At 40.6% G+C, this 26050-nt stretch overlaps 1 protein-coding gene and 1 pseudogene across 5 annotated transcripts in view; both read right to left on the bottom strand.

The window, feature by feature from the left end:
* Window positions 1-342: 342 nt before the first annotated feature.
* LOC121034364 (single-stranded DNA-binding protein, mitochondrial-like) lies at window positions 343-964 on the bottom strand (annotated as a pseudogene).
* Window positions 965-2498: 1534 nt separating this feature from the next.
* GAPVD1 (GTPase activating protein and VPS9 domains 1) overlaps window positions 2499-26050 on the bottom strand; it is a 75614-nt gene continuing 52062 nt past the window's right edge. For 3 of the 5 annotated variants that reach the window (XM_040482318.1, XM_040482321.1, XM_040482319.1), the window contains 13 exons: window positions 22923-23000; window positions 22417-22787; window positions 21295-21382; window positions 20209-20289; window positions 16544-16666; window positions 14848-14977; window positions 13728-13837; window positions 13373-13532; window positions 12330-12517; window positions 11416-11629; window positions 9140-9212; window positions 8030-8227; window positions 2499-6520 (listed from right to left, as the gene is read on the bottom strand). In XM_040482318.1, coding sequence (XP_040338252.1) covers window positions 6380-6520; window positions 8030-8227; window positions 9140-9212; window positions 11416-11629; window positions 12330-12517; window positions 13373-13532; window positions 13728-13837; window positions 14848-14977; window positions 16544-16666; window positions 20209-20289; window positions 21295-21382; window positions 22417-22787; window positions 22923-23000 — 1955 coding nt within the window. In that variant the 3' untranslated portion in view covers window positions 2499-6379. The remainder of the gene's footprint in view (window positions 6521-8029; window positions 8228-9139; window positions 9213-11415; window positions 11630-12329; window positions 12518-13372; window positions 13533-13727; window positions 13838-14847; window positions 14978-16543; window positions 16667-20208; window positions 20290-21294; window positions 21383-22416; window positions 22788-22922; window positions 23001-26050) is intronic. The other 2 variants (XM_040482320.1, XM_040482322.1) reach the window with 1 other exon arrangement.

Here is a 26050-nt window from a genome sequence, read left to right as displayed (position 1 = left end):
CAGAAATCTGATTCAATGGCTGCGGGGTGAGATCACAAGTTTATGGATGTCGCCAGTTAGGCAGTGCACGTGGTCCACTGGTTCATACTTGGTGAAAGGCTGGCTGTCACGGCACTTCTCAAACTTCCCTGAGGATGTCACCTGGAGGACTTACTTTTGTTTTTATATAAAAGAAAACTTTTAATGCTTGCCCTTAAAAATTATAGACTAGGGGCACCGGGGTGACTCAACTGGGTGTCTGACTTTGGCTCAGGTCATGATCTCACGGTTTGTGAGTTTGAGCCTCATCTCAGGTTCTGTGCTGATGGCTCAGAGCCTGGAGCCTGCTTCGGATTCTGTGTGTGTCTCTCTCTGCCTCTCCCCCAGTCACGCTCTGTCTCTGTCTCAAAAATAAACATTAAAAAAAAACTGTCTTAATTATAAGGACTATACATGATTTGGAAATAAGACTACCAAACAATGGCCAAATAAGAACTGTCCATTCCATGCCTTCGTTTGGTCCCTCGGTCACCCAGAAATAAAATGTTATCAGCTACTGCTGTTGTTCCTTGTCACCTTCCATTATTTTTGTCCGTGAACTCACCATAGTCTATTTCCCTTTCCATATAAATTCGAGACCCTTCTTCGTATACCAATAGGCCACATCTCTGAAACTTGCCTGGAATGATGACATACTGTGCCACGTTGTCATTTGACTGACATCACCCACTTGGTATGCTTCACTTTTCTCTCGTCGCCACATCTCATTTGCTGCTGGAGAAAATACTGTGACTGGGTGTTTTTCTTCCACCCGTGTCATGACAGGGTCCTGACCCACTTGCCCTAGTAAATGCACACGATTCAGAGATCTTTCAAGAACAAAACTGCTTGCTATTTCAGACTCTGCTCTTAAAAACTGATCAAGTACCTGTAATACAGTTCTTTGAAATATGGCTTCTATTTTCTTTTTTCTACAATTTAATCGTTAGCCTTTTCCTGACTCTTTAGGACCACTTGAGCATGTAAAGATTCCTGGTTCCATCCTCAATAAATTCAGATTTACAAACAAGAGTACCAGGTGATTCTCAACAGGGAAGTTTAGAAAAGCATGGTTTACAGAACTCCCTGGGGCACAACTTTAGGTCCCAACCCCAGAGATTATAATTCCTTTGATCAGAGTGAGTCGGAACAGAGCCCTTGACTGAATTCATCAGGAATGATTAAGAAACATCAGCAGCTATGTATATTAATCAACAGCCCTGGTTAAAAAACGTTTGTCAAGCCTACAAATTAAGAGCAGTAAGGAAAGCTGAAGTGAAAATGTCCTATATTTTTAAAAATCACATTAAAAGGGGCACCTGGCTGGTTCAGTCAGTGGAGCGGGCTAATCCTGATCTCGAGGTTGTGAGTTCAGGCCCCACGTTAGGCAGAGCTTACTTTAAAAAATCACATCAGATACTCTTTTCACAGGTACATAAAATTTAATGGTTTTGGCCAGCAACATGCTGAATTCCTAGTTAACAGAATTAGGTCTACTGTGGTTTTCATGTTCAGCATCCACAACAGGTTCAATGACTTGGAACTGAGCACTATTCCCAAATGTGGAAGATGTTTTCAGGATTCTCACAATCAGAGATTTTCCAGCCTCTTTGGTCAATTTTCTAAAAAGTCTATGTACTGCATTTTGGTACCACCAAGAAGATGGAAAAGGATTCTCCTGGAATGAAATGACCGAAGCAAAAGCTCTCCGATGAAAACTGAAATCTCTAGGCAGAGGACACATTTACAGCCAAGAGGAGCTTCTGAGAAAGGATTTCCCTTTTCAGGATCGTGACACGTTTTACAGGCAGTGCTGCATGGAGGCTTAGCTAAACAGTGCCACTGGCTCAGCCTCCTTCGGGAAAAGCTACAGAGCCACTTCTTGGGAGAGAAGGGTTGAGTGGGTACAAATATAACAGGAGTCCAAGCACACAGGTAATGCCAAGTTGGCAAGTAGAGTCGAATTCTATGTCCAGTTTTAGGCCAGTGATAGCATTAACTTTAATACTGAACAGACTGAATGAACACTGAGCCCTAATCAAATTTTTTAATGTTTCCTTCTAAATAAGGAGCAATCAATACAGGGAAAGCACCTTTCCACCAGGAAGGGAAGCCCGCAGAGTGAGCTTGTGACAAGGGCTCCTTGTCTAATAGCACCTCCCCTGGGCCAAAAAGGTTAATAAAGACTTCAGGGAATACTGTGATTAGGACTTTTGCTCTCAGAACTAAGGCTGATGAATCGCTACCAAATACAAGGGCCAGATACAAACTGTGTTAAAACAGTAAACGTTAACAATCTCGTTAGTAACCGCTAGCTCATTCTAATTCCTTCCTGGACCACACTTAACAAATATCCTTAGATGTTCAGATGAAAAAAAGGCAAGTGTGAATTCTTGGAGAACATTAGTAATATTTGGAGTCAAAGAAACTTTCAGAAATGCTTCTGCGTACAAAATAGATGATGGAAACATAAAACGCAGTGAATTCAACTGCTCTCCCTTTTTAATCAGTTTTACAGAATGAGACTGTACATTAGTGATCACATTAGAAGACAGGATGAGTCTCCTGTACATATACAAGATTGTGCAAGCTCATTAACTGAGGCTTAGGTAAGGTTTTATCAGTTTCGAGAGGAGAGGCAGTACAAAGCTTTTTAGTACAGGAGAAGCACAAGAATACGGTAAACAAGACAGAATATCAACTCAGCAGGGGTGAATTTTTAAGGCGTGTGGCCCCTGCCTGCACTGTCTGCCATTAACCAAGTGGAGAGGACCTCCCCACTCTCGAACTTAACCATTGCTGAGCGCAGGCCTGTGGGACACGTGAGCTCCACTGTGACTCCATAGCTCAACCACACCAACCGTGACAATGTGCAAACTATGTTTCCCTTTCTCTAAGTGTTCTCCAGGGTAATAAAGCCGTTCCTGGTCATCTTGGGTAACCTACATTCTAAGGTATATTAAGTATTAACCTGGCAAATTCTCAAGCATTTTGGCATTCAAAATATCTAAAATACCTCATCACTGTTAATCTACTTACTAAAAATTCTTTGAGCTTCAAGATGGTTTCTGATTTCCCCCCACCCCCCGAATTATAGCAATCAAATACAGAATAAATTCACTAGATTTAAAAGAACTAGAAAGAGGGCAAATATAGACTTTTCCTTAAAGAAAGAAAGCAGGAACGGAGAAGCAGGAGGAAAACGTTTAAGAAGCTAACCCCGCTACATTTCTATCACTCCCATGCAACCCAATAATAATTTTGAGCAAGTGTGGTCCTCCTTTTCCCTTTCCACACCCAGTCACATCAGAGAACGGGGTCTTTAAAGCCTCACCCATTTAAAACATGAAGTTGACCTTTACTTGGCTCAAACCGGAATCCGCATGGCAGGTTACGCAAAGACGGTGCTGGATGGGCACGCGCGCTCAGCTGCTGGGTCTGACGAGAGCGCGGCCTCACCACCATTTGGGCCAGGGTCCTGTTCTCTGGCTTAGCACCTCAGCAAAGTGTATATTGAAAGTCTGGATTAAACAAAGGCTTCCAGGACACAACAGGAAAAGGGAAAACCATGCATCACATCTATTTTCAATCCCTCACGAAGCCTAATTCTCTTACTACAGCAATTTAATATCTGTATAAAAAAAGGCTTTCATAAGCAGGTTTTAAAAAGAAAAAGCAGAAGCCAGCAATTCCTGGGGCTGAGACGTAAACTAAACCGGAGAAAGAAAACAAACGTTTACCAGGTTTAAAAAAAATAGTAATTTTATGAAGACCATCCTCAGTCTGTGTTTCTACTGCTTAACTTTCAGGAAGCAGAATATTAACACAAAATATAAACTGATTTTTCACTAGAGAAGTTAACTGTAGAATATTTCAGTGAACTGAGCCACTCTCTCTCCATTTAACAACATCATTGCAAATTCCACATAATACTCAGCGGCTACTGTTTCCTATGGGCGATTTTATACTTTTGCACTAATCCCTCATATAAAATAAGTGCTGGGAGGAAATGTAATAAGAACCAAAGAACAACTATCCCTCCTTCCCAAAGGAGCAAAGTCAAATTACTCCCTGTCTCCCACCCTACCGCTGCCACGCAGATAGTCACCAACTCCTAAATTCAGAAATCAACACTATAAGAAAATCATGCCATGAAATCAAGCCAGCAAAATGGCTGATGCTGATTGGTTCTTGCTCCTAAAAGGGTTTGCAGAGGGAGATGTAGCTGCTCCTTAAAGAGCCGGGCTGTGCTTCTCGGTCAGCTCCCGAGTTAAGACCCAGGCCCGGGCCTCTGTCTCAGAGGTGTAATCGGATGCCAGGTCCCTGGGGTTCCACCCTCACCCCTGGCCCCAGCACTGCATGGCTCTCACCTCCTGCCTCCAGCACAACCTTACACCCACAACTCACCACCTTCTCCTCCACAGAAAAGAGCCCTGTGCAATGTCCACAGCTTTGTATTTATTTCTATAGTGATAACACAGAATGGATTTAGCAACCATTTGGAGAGGAAAAAAAATCTGTTAAAGCCCATAAAAATGAATTTCAACTATTCCAAGTCTTCTATTGACTTAACATTTATTGAATCAAATGCTGAAATAAATGGACTCGCCCTAGGTCTTAGAAATCGTGTCAGACTGTTTGTCTTGTAAAGTATTTAATGACAGGATCTGACTTCTAATACGTAGGCAGGTTTGACAGTCACAGCCCATGAAGCACAGGACTCTACACAGATTTCTTGACCTAACATTCAAAAGGACATTTTGTAGTACTAGTTTAATTTTGATCTCTCCCTAAAAGGCAGAAACCACATCCCACACTCCTATGTAACTTATCTCGGTATTCTAAAATAAATGAATGAGAAGAGATGGGAGCATAAAGAAAATCCAGCTTCTTTAGGCACAATTAAACACAGAGGTCTTGGAGAGAAGACGGCCTCCGGATTCATCTGCTCACCGCTGTTTGTCACAGTTCCCTTAAAAATGCCTAGAAATGCTGCTAGCAACAAGGGACTCAAAGTATGGGACTGAGTTTGTTATAAAAGAAGCTAACCAAGTTTAGGAAACATACAGAGTGAAAGCAGTCGGGGATGAGTTACACCCCAGACTTGTGCTTGAAGCTCTGGTGTGCCTCCCTAGCCAATTTCTCACACACCAACACCCATTCCTGATTAATTATCAATATACAATCAAACCAAAATACTGAAACCCAGACTTTTGTTCAGAAGAGGGAAATAAAGGCACAGAAACCTGCCAAAATAGATTTTTTTTCCATAAGAATAATATGGTTGATTAAAATAGTTTATCACTAGTAAAACTTGTATCACTAGAGCAGACAATACAAATTAGTTTTTAAAAAAATGACATTCACTGAATTCCTGGTCTGTCATTCAATGTGAATAATCATCAAAAATATATTACAATGAAAGGTTTAAAAGGAGTTCTGTTTGGGGTTTCTACACTGTATTTAGTATGTACCACAGTAACATGTTAGGTATCTACTGTTCCTCTGTATGTAACGCATGGCGATTAAACAGTCTACCTCGCTCCTCCTGCAGGCTCAAAGACGTCTGTGGTGAGGAATGTCTAAGTGATTGTTATACCCCTCATCAAAGGCAGCCTTGTGCATCAAACTCCACACCTAGACAGTTCAAGAAACTGTTTTACACTTTAATAAATATTTCTGTGTATTTGTTTGTTGCTTTTAAGCTCAGCTTAAACTTTGTCAAGGAAACCATTTCACAAGAGGGTACGTCACAACCTACTATCAGCAATATTCCTTGTTTATTAGAATCTGAAGATGTCCATATTACATCAAATATAAATATATATTATATTTACATTTCCTTCTTAGCTTTTCGATCTAGGTGAGTGTATTTATATAATGCCACTGATGCCACCACTATTCTAATCCTCAGTGCAACTGCTATCTTCCTTCCATTAGATGCATAGAAGATTACGCAGCATCTAAAAAGAGGTGTGCTGTTCTTTTCTTTTTCTTTTTTGTTTTTTTAAATAAAAGGAAAGAATGGGTATTCGTGAATGGAGATCTAGGAATTTTCTAGATTTTGTTCTGTTTTTTAATATTTCAAAATACCTGAAAAATGTGGTCCCTTTTTGCAGTACTAGTCTCTACTTGGGACAAGAAAATAACCAAATATGCAACAGAAAAGAAAAGAGCCCAAAGAAAAGAGAACCTGCTTGTTAGCTCATTAATCTGTTTAGTAAAGATCTGTTTTAAAATGTCTGAATGCTGTACAATATTATACAAAAACAATCTTCAGCCTTCAAAGCAGCTGGTACATTTTCTAAGAGAGCTGTTTGCCCGCCTAACAGTCTGCTGCCTCGGTGGGCCTTGGTCTTGGTCACTTCCGGTCATCAATCGTTTTAATGAATTCCACCGCTGCCGTGAACTGCATCCACCAGTAGGACTCCTCTCCAGACAGACAGCTGGCATAAAAGCTACTGATATACTGGACGGTAGACAGCAAACAGGGTGGATTTGCCTAGAGAAGTGAAAACGAAGAAAGTCAATTACTCAGATGTACAACTCCGCAAAAACCATCTAAGCTAACATCTTCCAATGTCTTCCTATGAAAGAGACACCAGTCCTTTTGAAAATAATCCCCAAAGTCGTCTTCAGGAGCAATTTATAAACCTTAGCCACTATGAGTAACAACGGTATACTGGAAAGGCAACTCAGGTTCTAATGCCAGCTGAACTATCTAGACCTTTCTATCCTTGTAAGTCAATGAAGCTTGCTGGTCCTTATGGAGGCTGAATTAATCCTAGTGGACTTTACTCAACACATCCCAGGATTCCAGAATGTTAGATAAGGAAATAAAGGCTGTACACTAATTGAGAAAGGAAAAAAAACTAAAAAGATAATATGGTGAGTTGCCAGAGGTAACACAGAACATCTCCTGCTTTTTACTTTTTTCACATAGACAGAAAGGACACAGGCATTGTAAGTGGTTGGGGGCACACACTAAGGCCTGTGCCCCAGAACGAGCTCGCACTGGCTCTGCAAAGAACGAGACACATCACACCTGGAAGATACAAGGACGACGGCCGACAGCAGGAGTCGGGAAGGCTGACCGCACACTGATCCTATAGGCTGCCGACTGAGCTAAGAATTCAGATTGCAGAAATACTGCAATATCAAGAATTAGTAAAACATACGTCAGATATACTTTAGACGTCAACAAGTGGTCTGAGCTAACTGGAACACACAAGTGACACAGTCATTTGGCAGCTGTGTGCACCCAAACTGCATGGTTCCCCTGAAAATGCTCACAATAAACCATTTAAATGATGACATTTCAATTTTAAAGTAAAACACACACACACACACACACACACACACACACACACACACACGAGACACCAGTACATTTTAAGATAATATGGCACAGGGGCGCCTGGGTGGCCCAGTAGGTTAAGCATCTGACTCCTGATTTCGGCTCAGGTCATGATCTCACAGTTCATGGGATCAAGCCCCACGTCAGGCTCTGTGCTGACAGCCCAGAACCTGCTGGGGATTCTCTCTCTCCCTCCCTCTATCCCTTCCCTGCTTGCTCTCTCTTCCTCTCTCAAAATAAATAAACAAACCTTTAAAAAGATAACATGGCACAATTACAAAATAAGAGGCCAAAAGGAGACAGGTGTTTGGTAGATTTGACAGTTCAGGTGACAAGGACCATGAGGAATTCAGTGTGGAAGAAGATGGTAAGAGCACAATAAAAAGAATTTTCCCTCATTCACTCACTCAATAATTACATACCGAGCCCCAACCAAGAACCTCAGGCATGTAAAAGTTGAAAATGTTCATCTAGGAATCCGGTCCTCCTATCCTTTCTTTCGAAAATCTTAACTTTTGGACAGAACAAGACTTCACATTAGACTCTTTCTGGGTAACACAGAGCTTGAGACTGGGAAGAGCACGTGAAGCCCCGCACCAACCTGCTTGGAACCGCCAAATAAACTCTCTTCATTAATAGTAGTGAGGGGCCCACCTTTATCAACACAAATACCAAAACAGGGACAAAGTCATCTGCTCCGGGGACGGAGTCCTCATTGGCCAGACTCAGGAGGTTCATGATCGTGGAGCACATTCTCAGGATGCACTGCACTTTGTCCCGGGGCGTCTTGTAAGCACTTATTGTCCTGATTTCTGACTGTGCGGATGGCCATGGTGCCTCCCGAAGATAAACCTAAGCGAGATCACAAACAGACCCGAATCTTGAATTCAACAGCAACTACAGGAAGCGACCAGGACAACCTCCATGTCAGGAAGCAGAAGGGTAAGCTTGGTGCCTTTTCCTTTCTTCAGTAAAACCAGATTGTGGTTCCCTCCCTTCCACTAAGACTGAAGCTTAGTAAATTTTTAAATAATTTGCTTTGCATTTTCAAATGAATCAATCCTCCATTAATGGAGGAAAGGACATATGATAACACCAACCTAGACCTCATAAAATGCCAAACAATTATCTTTCTTAAATAGCTAGAATGGAACTTATCTACAAGGAGCAGCTGATTCTAAAAGTACAAACAAGCTACTTCTGAAGGAAAATATCATAAAAATATGTTACCTTTGTTGCAGTAGTTCTAGAAAGAACAGATTAAAAAAAACCAAGGTAATTTATAAACTTATAGTGACATTTCATTAGTGGGGACACTAATAAAACAACCAGAAAAGTCAAATGCCTGAACTTTTCCATTATTTTGTAGATGTTGTATGACACTAACAGGTAACTTTGATGTCACATTCAGATTCAATTTGTTCCCCTGGAATAGCTGTCACATTCTGTGGAGTGCCACCAGATCCCTTACTCGAATGGGACATTTCTGCAGAAACCTGGCTATAAAAACACCCCTGGAGAGCAAGGCTGCTGCAGGCGGAGCAGGTGTAGGCAGAAGCCCCGCCCGCACGCTGAGTGGCATCTGGGCAGGGGCCCCTCAGTGCAGCCCTCCTCCTCCTCTCCCCAAGGCCCCTTCCATGCCAGGATATGTTAATCCTAGGACCTCTGAGAACTTTAAAGTTAGAAATACCTCGAATGCAAATTGTTCCGAACATGCATACGGCGTTATCAAGCAACTACTAATACTACATAAAACTGTATTACCTCTGGTATCTGTAGAGCTCTGTGATTTGCAGTCACTACTTTAGACAATCTCTGAATATGTTCATGAAGGACTCTGAAAACGCCAAAAACACATATGTAAATACATATTTCAGAAAAAAAAGGCACATAAAAAATGTTGTTTTTTTTTTTTTCAAAACATTTAAAACGTTAAGACTTCTTTCGAGATACAGATTACAATTACGGTTGAGACGCTTAGCTGTAAGTATTCCCTCTTGTCAAAAATGTCTCACACTTAGGATCTCCTTAGAAATGCTGAGTGGGCTGAGGGGAGGCAAGGAGAGTAGGGAAGTCCTTCCTTCCCAGCCCAGTTCAGCATTCCAAAGGAGAAAGGGGAGGAGCCCTAGCCCAGAAGCCACCCGGACACACTAATTAGTAAAAAGCACAGAGGAAGTAGAGGGATTAAAAGCCAGAAACCAAAGACCACAGAAGCTCAGACAGAGAAGGGACTCTGAGAACACTCAACCTCTCTCCTATTTCATAGATGAAAATAATCAGGCTTAGACAGGTGAAAGGCTTGCCTGAGGTCACACAAGGGTTAGCAGCAGGCGCTAAACCCAGCCTTCCTGGCTTCTACTGTTTTTTCCGGAGCACTGGTTAACTGTGCACTCTATAAAACCTGAAGACATGCCACGGAGGAGAGGGTACCCAATACTGCTCTTTGCAGGAAATACAGTTTGAATGCCCCTACTCCCATTTATCCCATTCTGGAAGCTAAAAACTGGTCTCCGGAAAGAAAATATGTCCCATTTGGTGAATAAGGCACAGAAGCTGGGGTGTGCCTCTTAACATTTATTTATTTTTGAGAGAGACAGAGCGTGAGCGGGGGAGGGGCAGAGAGAGAGGGAGACACAGAATCCAAAGCAGGGTCCAGGCTCCAAGCTGTCAGAACAGAGCCCTACGTGGGGCTCGAACCCACGAACCGTGAGATGACCCAAGCCGAAGTCGGATGCTCAACTGACTGAGCCCCCCAGACGCCCCATGGGGTGTGCCTCTTAGACTATGAAGAGCGGGAGAGGCAGGCTAGAACAACCCTAACCCATTCACAGAAGAGTGAGTGCTCTCAAACATACATGTGAGACCTTAGCATTTCTGTGAAAGAAAGCTTCTATTAACCATTCATGACTCATCCTGAGGTCCTATCACATGGACCCCTTGAGAGTCACTGGCACAGTAAGCGGGTGTTACTGCTGGGGACAGAGTAGCCACCTCAACATGGCAGAAACAGGGCTGTGAAGCAGTGTTCAAGAAAGTGTAAGAGAGGGAAAATGAAAATGAGAAATCACCCACAGTCTCATTACCCCAAATATAACCACTGTTACCACTCCAGGTTTCTTTTTTTTTTTTTTTTTTTTCCAGGATAAATTTTTGTTTAGGATTACTTTTTAAAACCAGCTTTATCGAGACATGACTCATACATCATAGATTTCCAGATATTTTTTGATATTCAAACATACAGTTTTTCATTCTTAATAAATAAATAATGAGCATACATACAGAAGTCAAGTCCTGTGCCTGATGCTGGGACAGAGTGGTAACTAACAGCATTATGTTCCTGCTCTCACGGAGACAACAATCCAGTGGAGGAGAGAAGCGTTCACCAGATGACCACACACAGCAGGGATCACTAAGGGGGTGATTCTGCACCTCCCCTCCTCCCGAGGGACATCTGGCAATGTCTGGAGACATTCTGGTTCTTACAACTGGTGGGGAACTACCAGCATCTCCTGTGTACAGACCAGAGATGCTGCCAAACATCCTGCAAGGCACACAGCAGCCTCCCACACCAAGGAGTTACCTGGCCCCACGTGCCAGTAGTGCCAGGCCGAGGAACTGTGGCTCTACCAGATGTGAAACCCCAACAGTGGCAAGTGCTAAAGAAAGGTACGCAGGTCCGAGAGAGCCCTGCCAGGGACTGACCCTGGTCAGAAAGGTCAGAAGAGTGGTGCTGCAGTCAAGATGTGAAGGATAAGGAAGAGCAGGAAGAGGAAAGAAGGGGAGAACAGCTAAGGCAGAATAGCAGCAGGGCCTTCCAGGAAGGCCATACCGATTGATATGCCCTCCGGCCCAATTCCCCACTCCCTGAAAACAGAGTGCTATCCTTCTTTCTGCCCTGGTCACTCAGATGGGGGAAAATTATAGCATGCACTGCCTTTACTGGCATCGCTAAGTCTCATGCACAGCTTGTGTAAAACACGGGACTGGCTGATGTACCCCTACGTGGTCAACACAGGTGCGGTAAACATGGGAGTGCTCACTGGTCACGAAGTATGTCCCCATCCTGGTTAGGGTAGAAAGCAAGCTTGAAAATCCGATTCATCACACTTCGTTCAATGGCCAGCTGAGCATCCTGAAGCTGCTCCTCACTCGCGTTCTGCCATATGACGTCCTGGGCCATTGCACCATAAAGGAACTGCAGAAAATCCTCTACCTGAGCAGTTTTATCATCAGCTGCTGTGAGTTTCTGAAAGTCTCCAATGCAAAATAATGATTTTTTTTATAATATACTATCTGAATAATCTTAAAAAGGAAATTACAGAAATCATTTTAATCACTAGCTCTGCAGGTATTATGTTCTTAAAGCCAAAAGTGTATATGGATATGGCTTATTTTAGGAGAATGTAGTCAGATCATTAAAATCAGAAGATACGTAAGAAATATGCAAAAGTTTAAAAGCAAGGGGTTTGTCATAAAAATGACATACTTTGAAAAAAAAAGGTTTTTTTGACTTTAAGAAAAAAAATAAAAATTTAAAAACGATATAAAAATGACATACTTTCACTAATGTATAGACTTACTGAATCTCTACACTGTACACCTAAAACTAATATAACACCATATATATATTAATTATAGTGTAATTTAAAAAATTAAAAAGTTAAAACCTTTTTAAAAATGATATGCTTTATTTTTAAATGTGAGAAAAACATACACAGGATCCAAAACTCTAACCAATTTTCCCAATTTTGTATAAACTACAGATATTCGATCCAGGATAAAAATGGAACGTATTGGTTGGACGTTAAGGTTTAATTAAGAATCCATAAAACACGTGGGAGTTTAAGGGACTACTTGTAGACATGCAGATACTCAAATTAGCAAAACAAAAATTTCCAAATCTCCCCACGAATCCATGGCTGAAGAGATGCTTCAACTAAAGGTCTTTAGTTACCTTGAATGAATTCCCTGATCTTCTTTTCTTTGCTCTCAAGCAGCAACCTTACACAGACGGTGGTAAAGTATCGATTGGCCACTTCTTTGTCCCGCAAGACCCTTTGCAGTAGCCTTTCCAGGTGAGCCTGTGTGGTCTGCAGTCCTTGCCGACAGCGAGTGAGATAAGCAATATAGGGGGCCCTTTTCCTAAAAGGAAATATGCTTTGCAGGACATCACATACGTACAGTGCACACTTTTTTGGAGACTAAGAGTCTTAATTTTTTCTCTCATAGACTTTGGTTTTACCAGTTAGCCACGTCAGGCTGCAGACAACTGTCTTGAGGACTAATAATGCTGCCTGCTTAAGAAACAGAACCATTGTGCGTATTTGTGAAGAATAACGTCTACTGGGCTGAACACTTAGCTACCCAACTCACTAAATGCTACTAAGTCCCTTGGCATCGTTGGTTTATTTTATATTGGCCCACCGTCTCCATGTTGGTAGGATAGGACCTCATACTTCACAGGAAATTGATAGCTATAGAAGACTAAAATAATTACAAAATATAGGTTAATACACCACTAGACCATTAAACGTATCATCAATTATTTGCTGAGAGTCTAATTGTAACAATCATTAAAGTGCCCATTCCCTAAGCCCAGGGGCCTCTTCATTTCCCAAGGATCTCTATTACATTCTTCTCCTGAACTGTTAGCAAAGGGCTAGCAGCAGACAGAGGGCAGCAATTTTTAGGCCTACTCCTTCCCTACTCCAGGAAATAGTTTTTCCTATCACCCCGAAAAAAAGGAGAAGGATATCCTAGCTATTCTGGCCTCACCTCTGCTAGCACGGCTTCTGTGCAAAGCTGAAGGAAACTGAATTTCTCTGTTAGTCAGAACTGCTCATTTACAACTACACTTCCAGATAAATATCCAAATGTGTTCGTCATCCAGGTAAACACAGCCAGGCACATTGCAGTAAGCCCAGATTCACTTGTGAAATAAAAAAAGACACTTGGAGCTGAAAATAGGCTGACAAGTGAAGCACGCTGGGTAATTACCTGTAGTCCTCGGCAATAGAGGCCAGCAGTTTCCTACAAGTTCTGTTATCAAAGCGGCACACACAGCGCATAGTTTCTTGAAGTTGAGCCATTAAGTTCTTATCTTGTAGGTTAATTGCTTCAGCTATTTGAACTTTTAAGAAGCAAACAATTTCATTGTCTAAACAAACAAACAACAGAATTCTGTTATTGTTGAGAATTTCCATTGTATACCATCCCTCAGCCTTTGGGATATCCCATTCTGCTCTACCATGGATCAGCAGAACTAAACCATATGGAATTGTTACACAGCTTAAATACAGTGGGATACAGGCGGTTTCATATGATCCAACCTATAAATACAGGAAAAACTTACCTTCTGGGTCTGTGTGGTCTGGTAGACCATTCCTTGTTGAATGGGTTAGCACTGGGAAAGCAACGGAATCCGCAGAGCAAAGGGCAAGTCTCAGTTTCTTTTTTGCATCTCTGAAGAATGAACCAAAAGTACATTAATTTCTTTATCCAGAGATGGTCATCTTTTATGAACACTCACTATACAAACTAATATGCTACCTCAGGACTCAGATGTTTCGAGCAGAAATAAAAAATTAATTTTTAATTTACTGACAGCTCACTTAAAGGAACAGGCTTTACTTGTTACCCGAGGAGCAAGGCTATATAAAAATGCTCTGAGCAAGGACTATTCTGTAAAGTCACCAGAATCAAACAAATCCTTTTGGACCCTGTAACATAAACCAAATCCCACAACGGCCACTGGGAGGAGAATGAGAAAGCGCCACGATGCCAGGGTCAGGAGGGACCACAGAAGTCACCAGAACCATCTCACCATCCAAACTAAGAACACTGTCCACCAGGTCTCCTGAGAAAGGTTGATCTTGACACGAGACAAACTCACCACTCGACAAGAAGCCCTTTCTATCACTCTACTGCTTGAAACTGCGGCTGACCCTACCACCCACTTGGTCTCCCCCAGCATTTCCCACGTGGGCAGGGAGCTTGGGGTCTGCAAAGGCACTGCCACTTGTTTCATTTAAAGGACGTATGTGGTCCCTGTGAGCACACGAGGTGGTTGTTTTTTCACTCCTGAATTAAAGTGTTTGATGTATGGAATCCAAAGTGAAGCAAGGTTTTCTCAGGAAACTGCATTTCATTCATTCTCTCTGCTTTATACTTTTTTTTTTTTGGTTTGGTTTTTTTCTTTTAAGAGAGAGAGCACAAACGAGGGAGAAGGCCAGAGGGATAATCTTGAGCAGGCTCCACACTCAGCACAGAGCCTGATGTGGGGTTCGATCCCACAACCATGGGATCAGGACCTGCGCCGAAATCAAGATTCAGATGCTCAACTGAACGAGCCACCCAGACGACTCCCCTGCTTTATACATTTACTAGATGGCTCAATGAATCCTGACTTGCAGTGACAACAGTGCTGATGGAAAGTCCAAACCCACAAATTCGCAATCCTCTCAAAGAAATACCTGTACGAAAAAGCGGAGTCCTGAGGGTGGGCCGCTTGGCTCGCGGAGTCCGGGAGATCATCAGCCGACATGTTCTGCAGTGTTTCCTCACGAGGAGAGTCCTGTGCACTCTCACCATCACCCATGACCTCTACACAAACCCACCCCCAGAGAGGATAAGCAGGTTAACCTGGGGGCCTAGCACTAGTACGTGTTCAGAGCAACTCAACAATAAATTTGCACTGTGCTTTTCAGCCGGAGTGCTTTGAGAAAGAAGGAAAAGCACTTCATTTAAACAAGCTGATAGCAATGACAATAAATCAAGGGAGCAGTTGTTGAGAAGTGAATGATTTTTACTTCCTGTACCAATCTTAACTCAAAACAACAAACGTCTGTGACTAAACAGATAATGCTCTAATCAGATTCACTGAACCACAGAACCAGGAGGAGCCTCAAAAATCATTCTACATAAAACCCTCTTTTATAGACATGGGGTCTTGCCCAATCAGAAAGTGGCTTGCTGTAAAAGCCCTGGGCTAGCTGGCTGCTGAGGTGAACCACGCACCCTAGTAAGGAGGCTGGGAGACCTGAGCGCCCTTCCCGCTGCCCAAGAATGAGCTGGGACGAACTCACAAATGCAGCCAGGACAGATCCGTGGTTCCCGCAGCAGTTTTTATGTTTCTAATTAACCAATTTAGAGAATATGTTCATGTACAAAATCAAAAGGAATAAAAATTCGTTAATATAATAAAGATCCTGTCCTTACATAGGGCAAATATGTTTATTAGGAGATAATTTCAAATGCTTCAGGAAAAAATACATGGAGAGAAGGTGGCAAAATGTTAACACCTGATAAAGGTAGAGGGAATATGGACCTCCACTGTACTATTCTTTCAAATCTTTTGTTATTTATTTTTTTCAAAATAATAAGTATGGGAAGTTCTCCTCTACTCCGGCTTCCCATTGTGCTCCCTATGAATTTCCCTTGAGCCAGCTCACATTACAGGTTTGTCAGATTCTTCCAGAGACACTGTGCACATACAAGCATAAACACATGTGCATACAATTTATGCTTTTATATACTTTTCCTCTCCTCTTCATCATGGGGATTATACCATATTTTTCTGAACACTATTCAAAGTAGCTATTAAAAAGCTACTTTTTATTCAGATCACTTTTTTCACTGTGATACCAAAGTTAGTACAGTTGACCCTTGAACAACACAGGTTTGAAATGCATGGGTACACATATACATGGATTTGCTTTCCTTATTTTTTTTTTTAATTTTATTTTTAAGCAATGTCTACACCCAAAGTGGGGGCTCAAACTCACAACCCCAAGATCAAGAGTCACAGGCTCTTCCGACTGAGCCAGTCAGGCACCCCTACATGGATTTTTTTCAATAAATACATATGGTACTGTGACTGTATTTCCTTAACAATGATTTCCTTAACAACACTGTCTTTCCTCTAGCTTACTTTACCGTAAGAATACAGTGTATTAAACGTGTATTAAGCATACAGATATGTGTTAACTATTTGTTACTGTTAAGGTTTCCAGTCAACAGCAGGCTATTAACAGTTAAGTTTTGGGGGAGTCAAAAGTCACATATCAATTTTTAACTATGCAGGAGGTTGGTGCCCCTACCCCCTTCCCCACCCCCCACCCCCACACTGTTTAGGGTTAACTATATTCAAATCTTTATCATGATTATCACCTGTACTTTCATAGTTTGCCATTGCTCCTTCACTGGGGCTGGTTCGTTTAATGGCATTCCTGTATTTGTCCAGAATATCCTCAGCGACCTGAGCCTGTGCACTGAGTCTAGGGCTGGGATCATCTGCAGGGGAAAGGAGAGTGAGAGAATTAGCTTCCCTTGGTTTGCACCAACTCTGATGTTAGTATGATACCAGTAGCATAATCCCAAAGACGGATTAGGAGGTGAGACTTAAAAAGAGCACATATCTCAATGTTAAGAGGCACCATGCAGCTGCCTGCTCGTCCCATTTCTAGGTCTGAGAGCCTTGCCAAAGCACGCAATTGGGAGGATTAGCTCCACTTTCTCATCATCGCCAAAATTCTGCATGATGGTGTTAAGAAATTCAGTGCAGACTAAATGGATGATGGGTTTCTAAAGTGCTTATAACTCAAGTCACTGTTATTAGCAATGCATGCTAACAGAACTTCCAACAATGCATTGTTATAGGCAGATTCATTTATTCAGACATCTCCATGCTGAAGGGTAAAAAAAAGTATCAAATTTAGAATTAATCCCTTTTAAATAATAAAAAAATGCCTTCTTCCATTCTTGCTGTATGACTTTCTCTCTCTACACATTTCAAACCTTTAGATATTAATATTCTGTCTCACTAAATCTGACCACGACAGTGAAGCTGCTGGAAGAGAGCACTTTTGTGAATCTAGCCACTGCTGGAGAGTGCTGGAAATGTACCCGGGGTATAGGGAGAAAAAGCTTATCACAATCACAGATGGAGCACTGTTTACTTTCAGGACCATTATCCTGTCAGCAAAATCAGCACACTGAAATGTGTTCCTGGAGCCTAAGATGGCAGAGTCATTAATTAACAGTCATCAAAGCAAAGAGCTGCTACAGATCCATGGGACAAAATAAAGTTCTATAGTGAAATGCAAACTCCTGACATAGATCCAGACCAAGCAGGTAACCACAAATGTCCGTATTCCAGTAGAATCCCATTTTTCAAGAAGTCTAACAACACATAAAAAATCACTAGATTATATATGGGTGTGCGTAATAGCAGCTAATAATAATAGCAGCTAACATTTCTTGAGCACTTACTACATGCCAGAAACTGTGCTAAGCACCTTTTACGAACAATCTCAATCATCACAACAACCCTACAGGGAGGTACTTTTATCACCTTCACTCTCTAGAGGAGGAAATCAGGTATAGAAAGGTTAAGCAGTATATGCTCATGGGCTCTTCCGTTTCCATGGAAAATAAAATTTAGTATCCATATCTCTGTATAATTGCAGTAAATTACAGAAAAAGAGGATTTACAAAGTAATTGAATCTTTCTGCTGTAATGGTATTTGAATTCATGAGAAAAGAGTTCTAATAAAATCTGATCTTCAAAATGTAAACTGATAAAACATCTATCATTACAAAATCTTTCTTTGGAAGGGGAGTACCTTTTTGCTATTGGTTTTGAGTGCTGTTGAGGGCTCTGAAAAAGGAAATAAAATTTGGCTAATCGTAAAGCCATAATGTCACTTATAACCTCTAATTCTATGCCGTTCTTAAGAATTTTTTCCAGGAAGGGGTACCTGGGTGGCTCAGTAGGTTAAGCATCTGACTTGACCTCAGCTCAGGTCATCATCTCACAGTTGGTGGGATCGAGCCCCACATTGGGCTTGGTGCAGACAGTACAGAGCCTGCTTGGGATTCTCTCTCTTCCTCTCTCTCTCAAATAAACATTAACAATTAAAAAAAAAAGAATTTTATCCCAGGAAAATAGTGGAAATAAACAAAAAATGCTGTATATATGAAGCTGTGAGCATTATTTTCACAGTAAAAAACTGGATACCATTTAAGTATCCAAAAGTAAGAGAACATTCAGGAGGCCATAAAATGATATGACAGATTATCTGTGAGTCACTACAAATTATTAAAAACCAATCATGTCTAGTAGAAACTGGAGAGGGTTTATGAAATCACATTTGGTGAAAGAAGGATGCAAAGTTACACATATAATCTGATTCAGTCATGAAAAAGCCACATACAAATATGGAAAGACTGGGAAAGAACATGGAAAAAAAAAATAAAGAACAGTTAGGGTGACTGGATTATGGACAGACTGTTAAGAAATATCCTTTCATAACATTTAAAAATTGTTTTAACGATAATTTTCAACAGGTAACTAATTAGAACTAGGTAGAAATATTTCTACATTAGTAGGGAATCTAAGTTGCTTGAATCAAATACAAAGAAAATGAAGTATCTTATGGAAAAAAACTTACCCTACTTAGCTTCTAGATTAGGCACCAAGAACCAAGAAATATGTTTGCCCAAAGACACAAGTAAAAAAATAACTTATAACTTCTCCAATGACTGATTCGACATTTTAAAAACAGATTTCATTATAAGAATTTCCCTCCATAAATGCTGGTGGTGTTCTAATACTAGGAACATGGACAGGAAACAAATGTTTCCAATTCTTCTCAATCAGACTGTAATTCCTGAAGAAGACAGGACATGTGATTTGACTTAATAACTACAACACTTAGCACAGTGCCTGGCACGAGTCAGATGTTCAGAAAGTATTTGCTGATTGAATAAGAGAGGCTTGCTGGCTCTCCCACAGAACCATGGCCTGGAAGCCCAGCTCCTGCTCTCCAAAGCCCTTCATTCCCACAAAGTCACCTCACCAGACGGTATGCTAGACCATGCAAATACATCCAATTAGAAGGAGCCAGATATTAGAATAACATGCATTAAAATGGGATTCTACCTGTACTATACTGAGCTCTCTGAGGAGGATATTCTTTGGAAACCTATGCCATTTTTTAATAAAAATCTTCATTTTAACTTAGTGGGATAACATAATTGAAAATCAAGGTAAGAAAAAAAGGAGGTGAGAAATTAATTTCCCTCTAGATGCTCTACAGTCCTCGGAAACAGTACAAAGCTATCAGACTCAAGGTTGGGTCATTAACACTACTCCTCAAACTCATTCCTTTTAGGGTGCTCATTCATAGTATGCCAAACAGAAAGCTGCAAAAATACAAATGCTGAATAAAGTAAAACCCAACCCCTAGGTGTCTTTTCCTTGGGCCAGACAGCAATGTTAAAAGGATTCAAGCTGTAAAAAACTGGCAAAGTTCATAAATTTATGATATTGTTTGAACATTTTATCACACAAAAAGGAAACGATTAGGTCAAGCAGAATTTCCCTATGATCCCGAATAATCAAGAACTATAGATGGAAATAAATTTAGAATTCTCTGATCAACATTAGCGAAAACTATACAATCAACGTTCCAAAGATGTGGCATGCATCGCACTAGAACCATCACCACACTTTCCTAAAAGGCACTGCGTGTCATCATCCCACTGACATGTCGAGTTGTAGGGAATGCCTAGAGGCCCAGGATCGGGAGCCTCCTCATAAACAGAAGTTATGATAATGAGGATGATGATGGTGGTGGCGGTCTGCAGGAAGAGCACACTGAGATTCACTGTGGCCACCAACTGGATACCACAGAGCTATGAAGAACATACTCCCCACTGTACACACACAAACACATTCTTCTAGAAAGGCAACGCTTATGGCACCCAAGAAAAAGTGTTATGAAATATGTGCTCTGGGAATGAAGGAGCCAGGAAGTCCATGGTCTACAAACCTGTGAGTGTTGAGAATCTGTCAGGCCCCAGATCATCTTTGTCTTTTTCTTGTTTTTCTTTCTTTCTAAATGGTATAGGAGCTGGAAATTAAATAAAGTCAGTAGTGTGACATATAACATACTGCACTACTCGGAAGACAGCAGTCATTTTGGAGTATTAACTGGTGTGCCAACATTTCTAAGTGAAAGGAAGGTGAAAAGTTTAAAAGCTAAGAAATCCCGAGTGTCAACTGATAATCGTTCTTAAGATAGCATTGAAGGTTCTTACAGAAGCTTGCAGAATCTGCTTTGGGGTCATCTGCCACAGGAGAATGATTTAATTCGAATCTATTGGGACTAAATCAAAACCACTGCCTCTTAACCTCTGCTCAAAAACAACACACTCAAAGCTCTCAGTCTCATTCTCTCCTCATCAAGTGGGCTTGAGTGCGGCGTGAAAGCAGTGTTCCTCAGCTCCTGAGTGCCACAGTGCCGAGAAGAGGCCTTCAGAAGAAGTCCCTAGCTTTAATCCTGGACGATCTCTCCTTGCAGGAAGAGACGCTTTTGTCAACTCAATTCTCAATATCTACTGGTACAATGCCAGGCTATTCACAAGGAAAAAAAAAAAAAAGAGAAAGCAAATAAAACGATTTTATACAACTGCCTTCCAAAATACTCACTAATATTCAGGATATAAACATTCTCAACGAACATAACCATAAAAAGCTTAAGTTATTCCAGGAATGTAAAGGATAAATTTTCAATGTTTAATTACCAATAGCATCCCTTTTTCCTGCAATAATTATTAGCAATACCTATGTCAAAAGTCCTATCTTTAACTTCAACAATATATGATATTTAAACAGCCGTCACCTGCCTGACTTCCACGTATGAAACCACTACCACTTCATGCAATGAACAAGAACTATCATTTCTAAAGGTCTGTCTTAGCATTCACCTGAGTGAAACCATTTTCTATACCCTCAAAACAGCTAGAAACTTAGGCCCAGCAAGCCTCACAGAGAAGTTGACATATTGGCTCTCTGGAAGAGATTTGGGGGCTTTGCTTCTTGTTGCTAATATAATTCTAATATTTTATAAAATTACCTTTAGGCATGGCAGAAACAAAACGTTTTCTCCACCAAGGTCTGTTCCTGTCTGATTTCTCATCATCGCTATCTTTGCGTTCTTCAGTCTGTAGAAAAAGTTTGATGCTTTATTTGGAGTTGGACAGCAGGATAAATTACTATGAAAAGGATTTCAGTTTGTCTGTGAAATACAAAAACCACTCTTGTTTGTCTTAAAAACAAACTGTTCTTACTGCTTCTGAAATATGGAAGTACACCTTTTAAGCACCAGACTATGATCTGCTTGAGGGCAGGCACTATCTCATTACTGTTAATAAACTGAAACCTTAATACAGAGCCTAGCATACAGCAGGCACTCAATAAATACTTAGGGAAGGTGTAAGCGTAATGCAAATAAAGTCTAGAGGGGTAGCAGAGACGACAGCAGTAGTAGTACTAATAAAACTGAGTATGCACTGCGTGACAAATATTGAGTGTAAGGATATATATAGTCCCATTTAAACTTCACAGTCACCTTAGGAGATAAATACTACTATTAAACTTTTTATAGATGAGAAATAAGGGGCTAAAAAAGGTTATCTCCCCATCTTCCCCAAAGTTACATAGTCTGCCTGTGGCATAGCTGGGACTCAAACCCAGATCCAACCAACTTCAGAGTTCTTGTTTTGATCACCAATTATCATGAGTTATTAAGATCACATGTCAAAGAGCAGAAACTGTAATTCCTTTACTGGCCTATCATGTGGCCTCAGACAAATCATTTACTTTCTCAACTCAGAAGGAATTATGAAATTAATAAATGAAATTAAATAAAATAAATGAAATTAAATAAAATGAAATGAAATGAAATGAAATGAAATAAAATAAATGAAATTAAATAAAAAATTGCTTGCAGAAAAGCTAAAAGTGTCACAAAAATGCATAATATATTACTACAAAAGCAAAACAGTACAGGTTTCCCATGGACCACAGTTGTGGACAAACTAGATGGACAGATCACCCTTAATCATAAGTACTGTCTGTCCTTCCTCTTAGATTTATATATGCCATGTTAACTTCAGATAACAAGACAGCCAGGCAGATAGAACACTAAAGCTGACCACAATCAGCACAATTCTTCGATATGGCCTGTGTCCCATACCTCTCCTCTTGAGGAGTCCTTACTCGGGGATGAAGATGATGAATGAGGTGCAGCCACCAAAGAAGTAGCACCAATGGCTGCAGCTGGAGGGAGTTCTCGTTCTTCGTTCCCTGGACGTCGGTTCCAGCTGGGATCGCTCATAGGTCGCCGGACAGATGAGACTATATCAGAGCTCCTGCTGCGAACTAATCTTTCAGGGTATGAATGCCTTTGCTTGAATGCTTCCATCTCAGCTGGAGTTAAAACATGGGAACCAAAATTTGGCAACCTGGCCTCATTTCCTCCCACAGCTCCTTCCAGGATTGGGGGATCTGGTGGTGGATGCGATGGCCTGGCATAGTGAACCTTTGGCCTTACCACAGCAGAAGCCCCTGGAACAAGAGGAAAAAAAGTTTGCAACTGAGACAGAACTAGGCATTTTAATGCCAAAAAAGGCATTAACAAAGGATTTTGGCTCTGTTCTCCTGCCCAGGGTAAGAGTCAAAAAGCTCATTTGACTAGTTTACCTTCATGTGAAGACAGTGGATCAAACATGGCAAGTAGAGACTCTGACTGAGAGGGAGGAGAGGTCAGCTGGTGGGCGCCTAAAACAAACAGGCAAACTGTAAGAAATCAGAACTCATCACTCAGTAAGAGTTCCTACACAGTGAAAAAGGTTCTAGCATTCTTCCAAGGTTTTCCTTTTCTGATCAATAAAACTTGAGGGGCATATCAGGGAAAAAAAACCAAAAAGAATGTGGGGTACCTGGGTAGCTTGGTCAGTTAAGCATCCAACTCTGGATTTCAGATCATCATGATCTCATGGTTCGTGAGTTCGAGCCCACTTCGGGCTCTGCCCTGACAGGGAGGAGCCTGCTTGGGATTCTCTCTCTGCCCCTCCCTTGCTTGCTTGGTCCTCTTTACTCTCTCTCAAAATAAATAAATAAATAAACAAAGAAAGAATGAATGAATGAAAGAAAGAAAGAAAGAAAGAAAGAAAGAAAGAAAGAAAGAAAGAAGAAGGAAGGAAGGAAGGAAGGAAGGAAGGAAGGAAGGAAGGAAGAAAACAAGACACCTGGGTGGCTCAGTTGGTTAAGTATCTGGCTTTTGATTTCAGCTCAGGGCATGGACTTGCAGTTTGTGAGATCGAGCCTCACGTTGGGCTCTAAGCTGATAGTGCCGAGCCTGCTTGCGATTCTCTCTCTCCCTCTCTCTCTGTGACTCTCCCCTGCTCGTGCACACCTTCAAATGGAATAAATAAACATTTAGGGGGCACCTGGGTGGCTCAGTTGGTTAAGCATCCAACTTCAGCTCAGGTCATGATCTCACAGTTCGTGAGTTCAGGCCCCGAATCGGGCTTTGTGCTGACGGCTCAGAGCCTGGAGCCTGCTTCGGACTCTGTGTCTCCTTCTCTCTCTGCCCCTCCCCCGCTTATGCTCTGTCTCTGTCTCTCAAAAATAAATAAACATTAAAAAAAAATTTTTTAAGTAATAAAAAAAAAGAAAAAAAAAGAACCTAATATATTCTGATTACTTCAAATTCATGGTATGTTTTTATCTACCTACATGGATTTTAATGACATTTAAGTGGTCTAGCATCCACATGTTGATCACTTTTAATGGCCAAACTGTATTATATTTAATGTAAAGAGTAGAGCCAAAAAATGTAAATCACATCAAAATCTTCAGAATGTCACAACTTCCCTGAGTCTCGTCTTCCTTCTACCTATAAAAATAAGGGGAATATTACCTAGGAGTATAAATAGAAAGTTGTAAAATTTGAAATTCTGATATTGCTTTCAGCAAATGACTATAAAAGAACTCATAACAAAAATGAATAATACCACATTACACCACAAAACAAACTCGAAGTATTTTCAGCTACAGAGTAAAAATGACTCCTCTAAGCATATGTCTACACAGCCAAAATCAGAAATATTGAAACAGCTAATTAAATATGCAGAGGCTAAAATTTTTAAATATATAAAAGAAACTATTACTCTCAACTTTTTGAGTCTGAGCTCTTTCATGATAATGAACGCTAGTACTTGGATTTTAAGCCTTTTGATTCTTCTTTTGTTCTAGGTCTTATATTCACCTTCCTTTATTAAAATTATAAAAATAGTGTATTGTTATGAAAGGCAGCTTAGAATATCAGTTCTAACATTTTGGTCTTAGGACTCTCTCACATTCTTTTGTTGTTGTTGTTAGGACACTTTGACATTCTTAAAAACTATTGTCCCTCAGAGCCTATTTATTTATGTTGGTTGTGCATATTGATAGTTACCATATCATAAATTACAACTGAAAACAAACATAAATATTTATATATTAATTCATTTAAACATATCCATTAAATGGTAACACAAATAACTCTTTTTTAATGAAAAAGTATTTCCCAAAGTAAAAAACAAGTAGAGTGACACTGTTTTACATTTTTACGAATTCCTTTAACATGTGGCTTAACAGAACACCTCTGGATTCTCATAAGCTTCTACTTTCAATCTGTTGCGGTATGTATTCTGATTGAAGTATATAAAGCTGGCCTCACGCAGACATGTAGTTGGAAATGGGAAGATATTTTAATATAACAGCCTTTTCAGATAACTGTGGACATTCTTCTGTGCTACCACACCAAATCTTGACAAGGAGTATTTTAAAGGTAAGCTACAATTTGGAATGTGACACCAAATCAATGAACTTTTTGTACTCTGTTACATTAAAATTAGTTGGTCTGTCTTTCTTGCACTTTAAATGATTTTTGTAACATCATGTATTGATCACCTGGAAAATATTGGTTTAATTAGATATACAGATCTTCCACAGGTTGACACATTTCAATACATAATATTAAAAAACCACAATCTTAATAATACCACCAATCTCCCCAGAAAAGTCTTTACGTATCAGAAAGCTGTCAAGGTCATGGAGGTGGATACAAGTTTTCCGAAATTCTGATTTTTATATGAAAGCGTGAATTTTATCATTGGCAATAAAGTCAGTTGTTTTCCTTGAAGTGATAGGCTCACTCTGTTAATTTTTAAGAAATGCCTGCCAAACACCCAAATCTGAATAACTACAGTTTTTGTCAGTCATTCTTTCAAGTAAAAATGGTGTTTTGTGAAGAACAAACAAGAAAAGAAACAGCTAGTTAAGCTCACAGCTCCAATAACCATACAAGTGCTTTTCCTTGAGACACTTCACCACAGTTCAGAATGCAGGAGAAATGCGTTAGGGGTATTTTATATTTCCTCAGAATTTTAGACAGATGTGTACTCAGGGTTGAGATGTAATTAAATAATTTTTACTGCTTCATGAAAGACACTCTAAGTAAAGCTTTCTAACTAACAGAGTATACAGTGACCACTAACACTTTGCTATCACTGCTCTGCTTCATGCTAAGGCTCCAGCAAATTTACCCACCTTGGCCTGTGCACCATCAGTGTCAATGTCGACACAGAGAAAAGACAACAACCTTTTACGATTATGAAAACAGTTCTGACATCATACCCTGCAGCCCCCAAAAGGGCCTAAAGGGCCCTTAGTGGTCCAGAAGACTATACTCTGAAAATTGCTCATTTACAACAGTAGTTCTCAAATCAGGCTACTTTGTGCCCCAAGGGATCATTTGGCACTATCTGGAGACATTTTTGGTT

This window comes from Herpailurus yagouaroundi, unplaced genomic scaffold (assembly GCF_014898765.1).
Source record: "Herpailurus yagouaroundi ecotype Mexico unplaced genomic scaffold, PumYag 160, whole genome shotgun sequence".
NCBI lineage: Eukaryota > Metazoa > Chordata > Mammalia > Carnivora > Felidae > Herpailurus > Herpailurus yagouaroundi.
The sequence above is the reverse complement of the archived record's forward strand: the minus strand, read 5'-3'. Positions and strand labels throughout refer to the sequence as shown.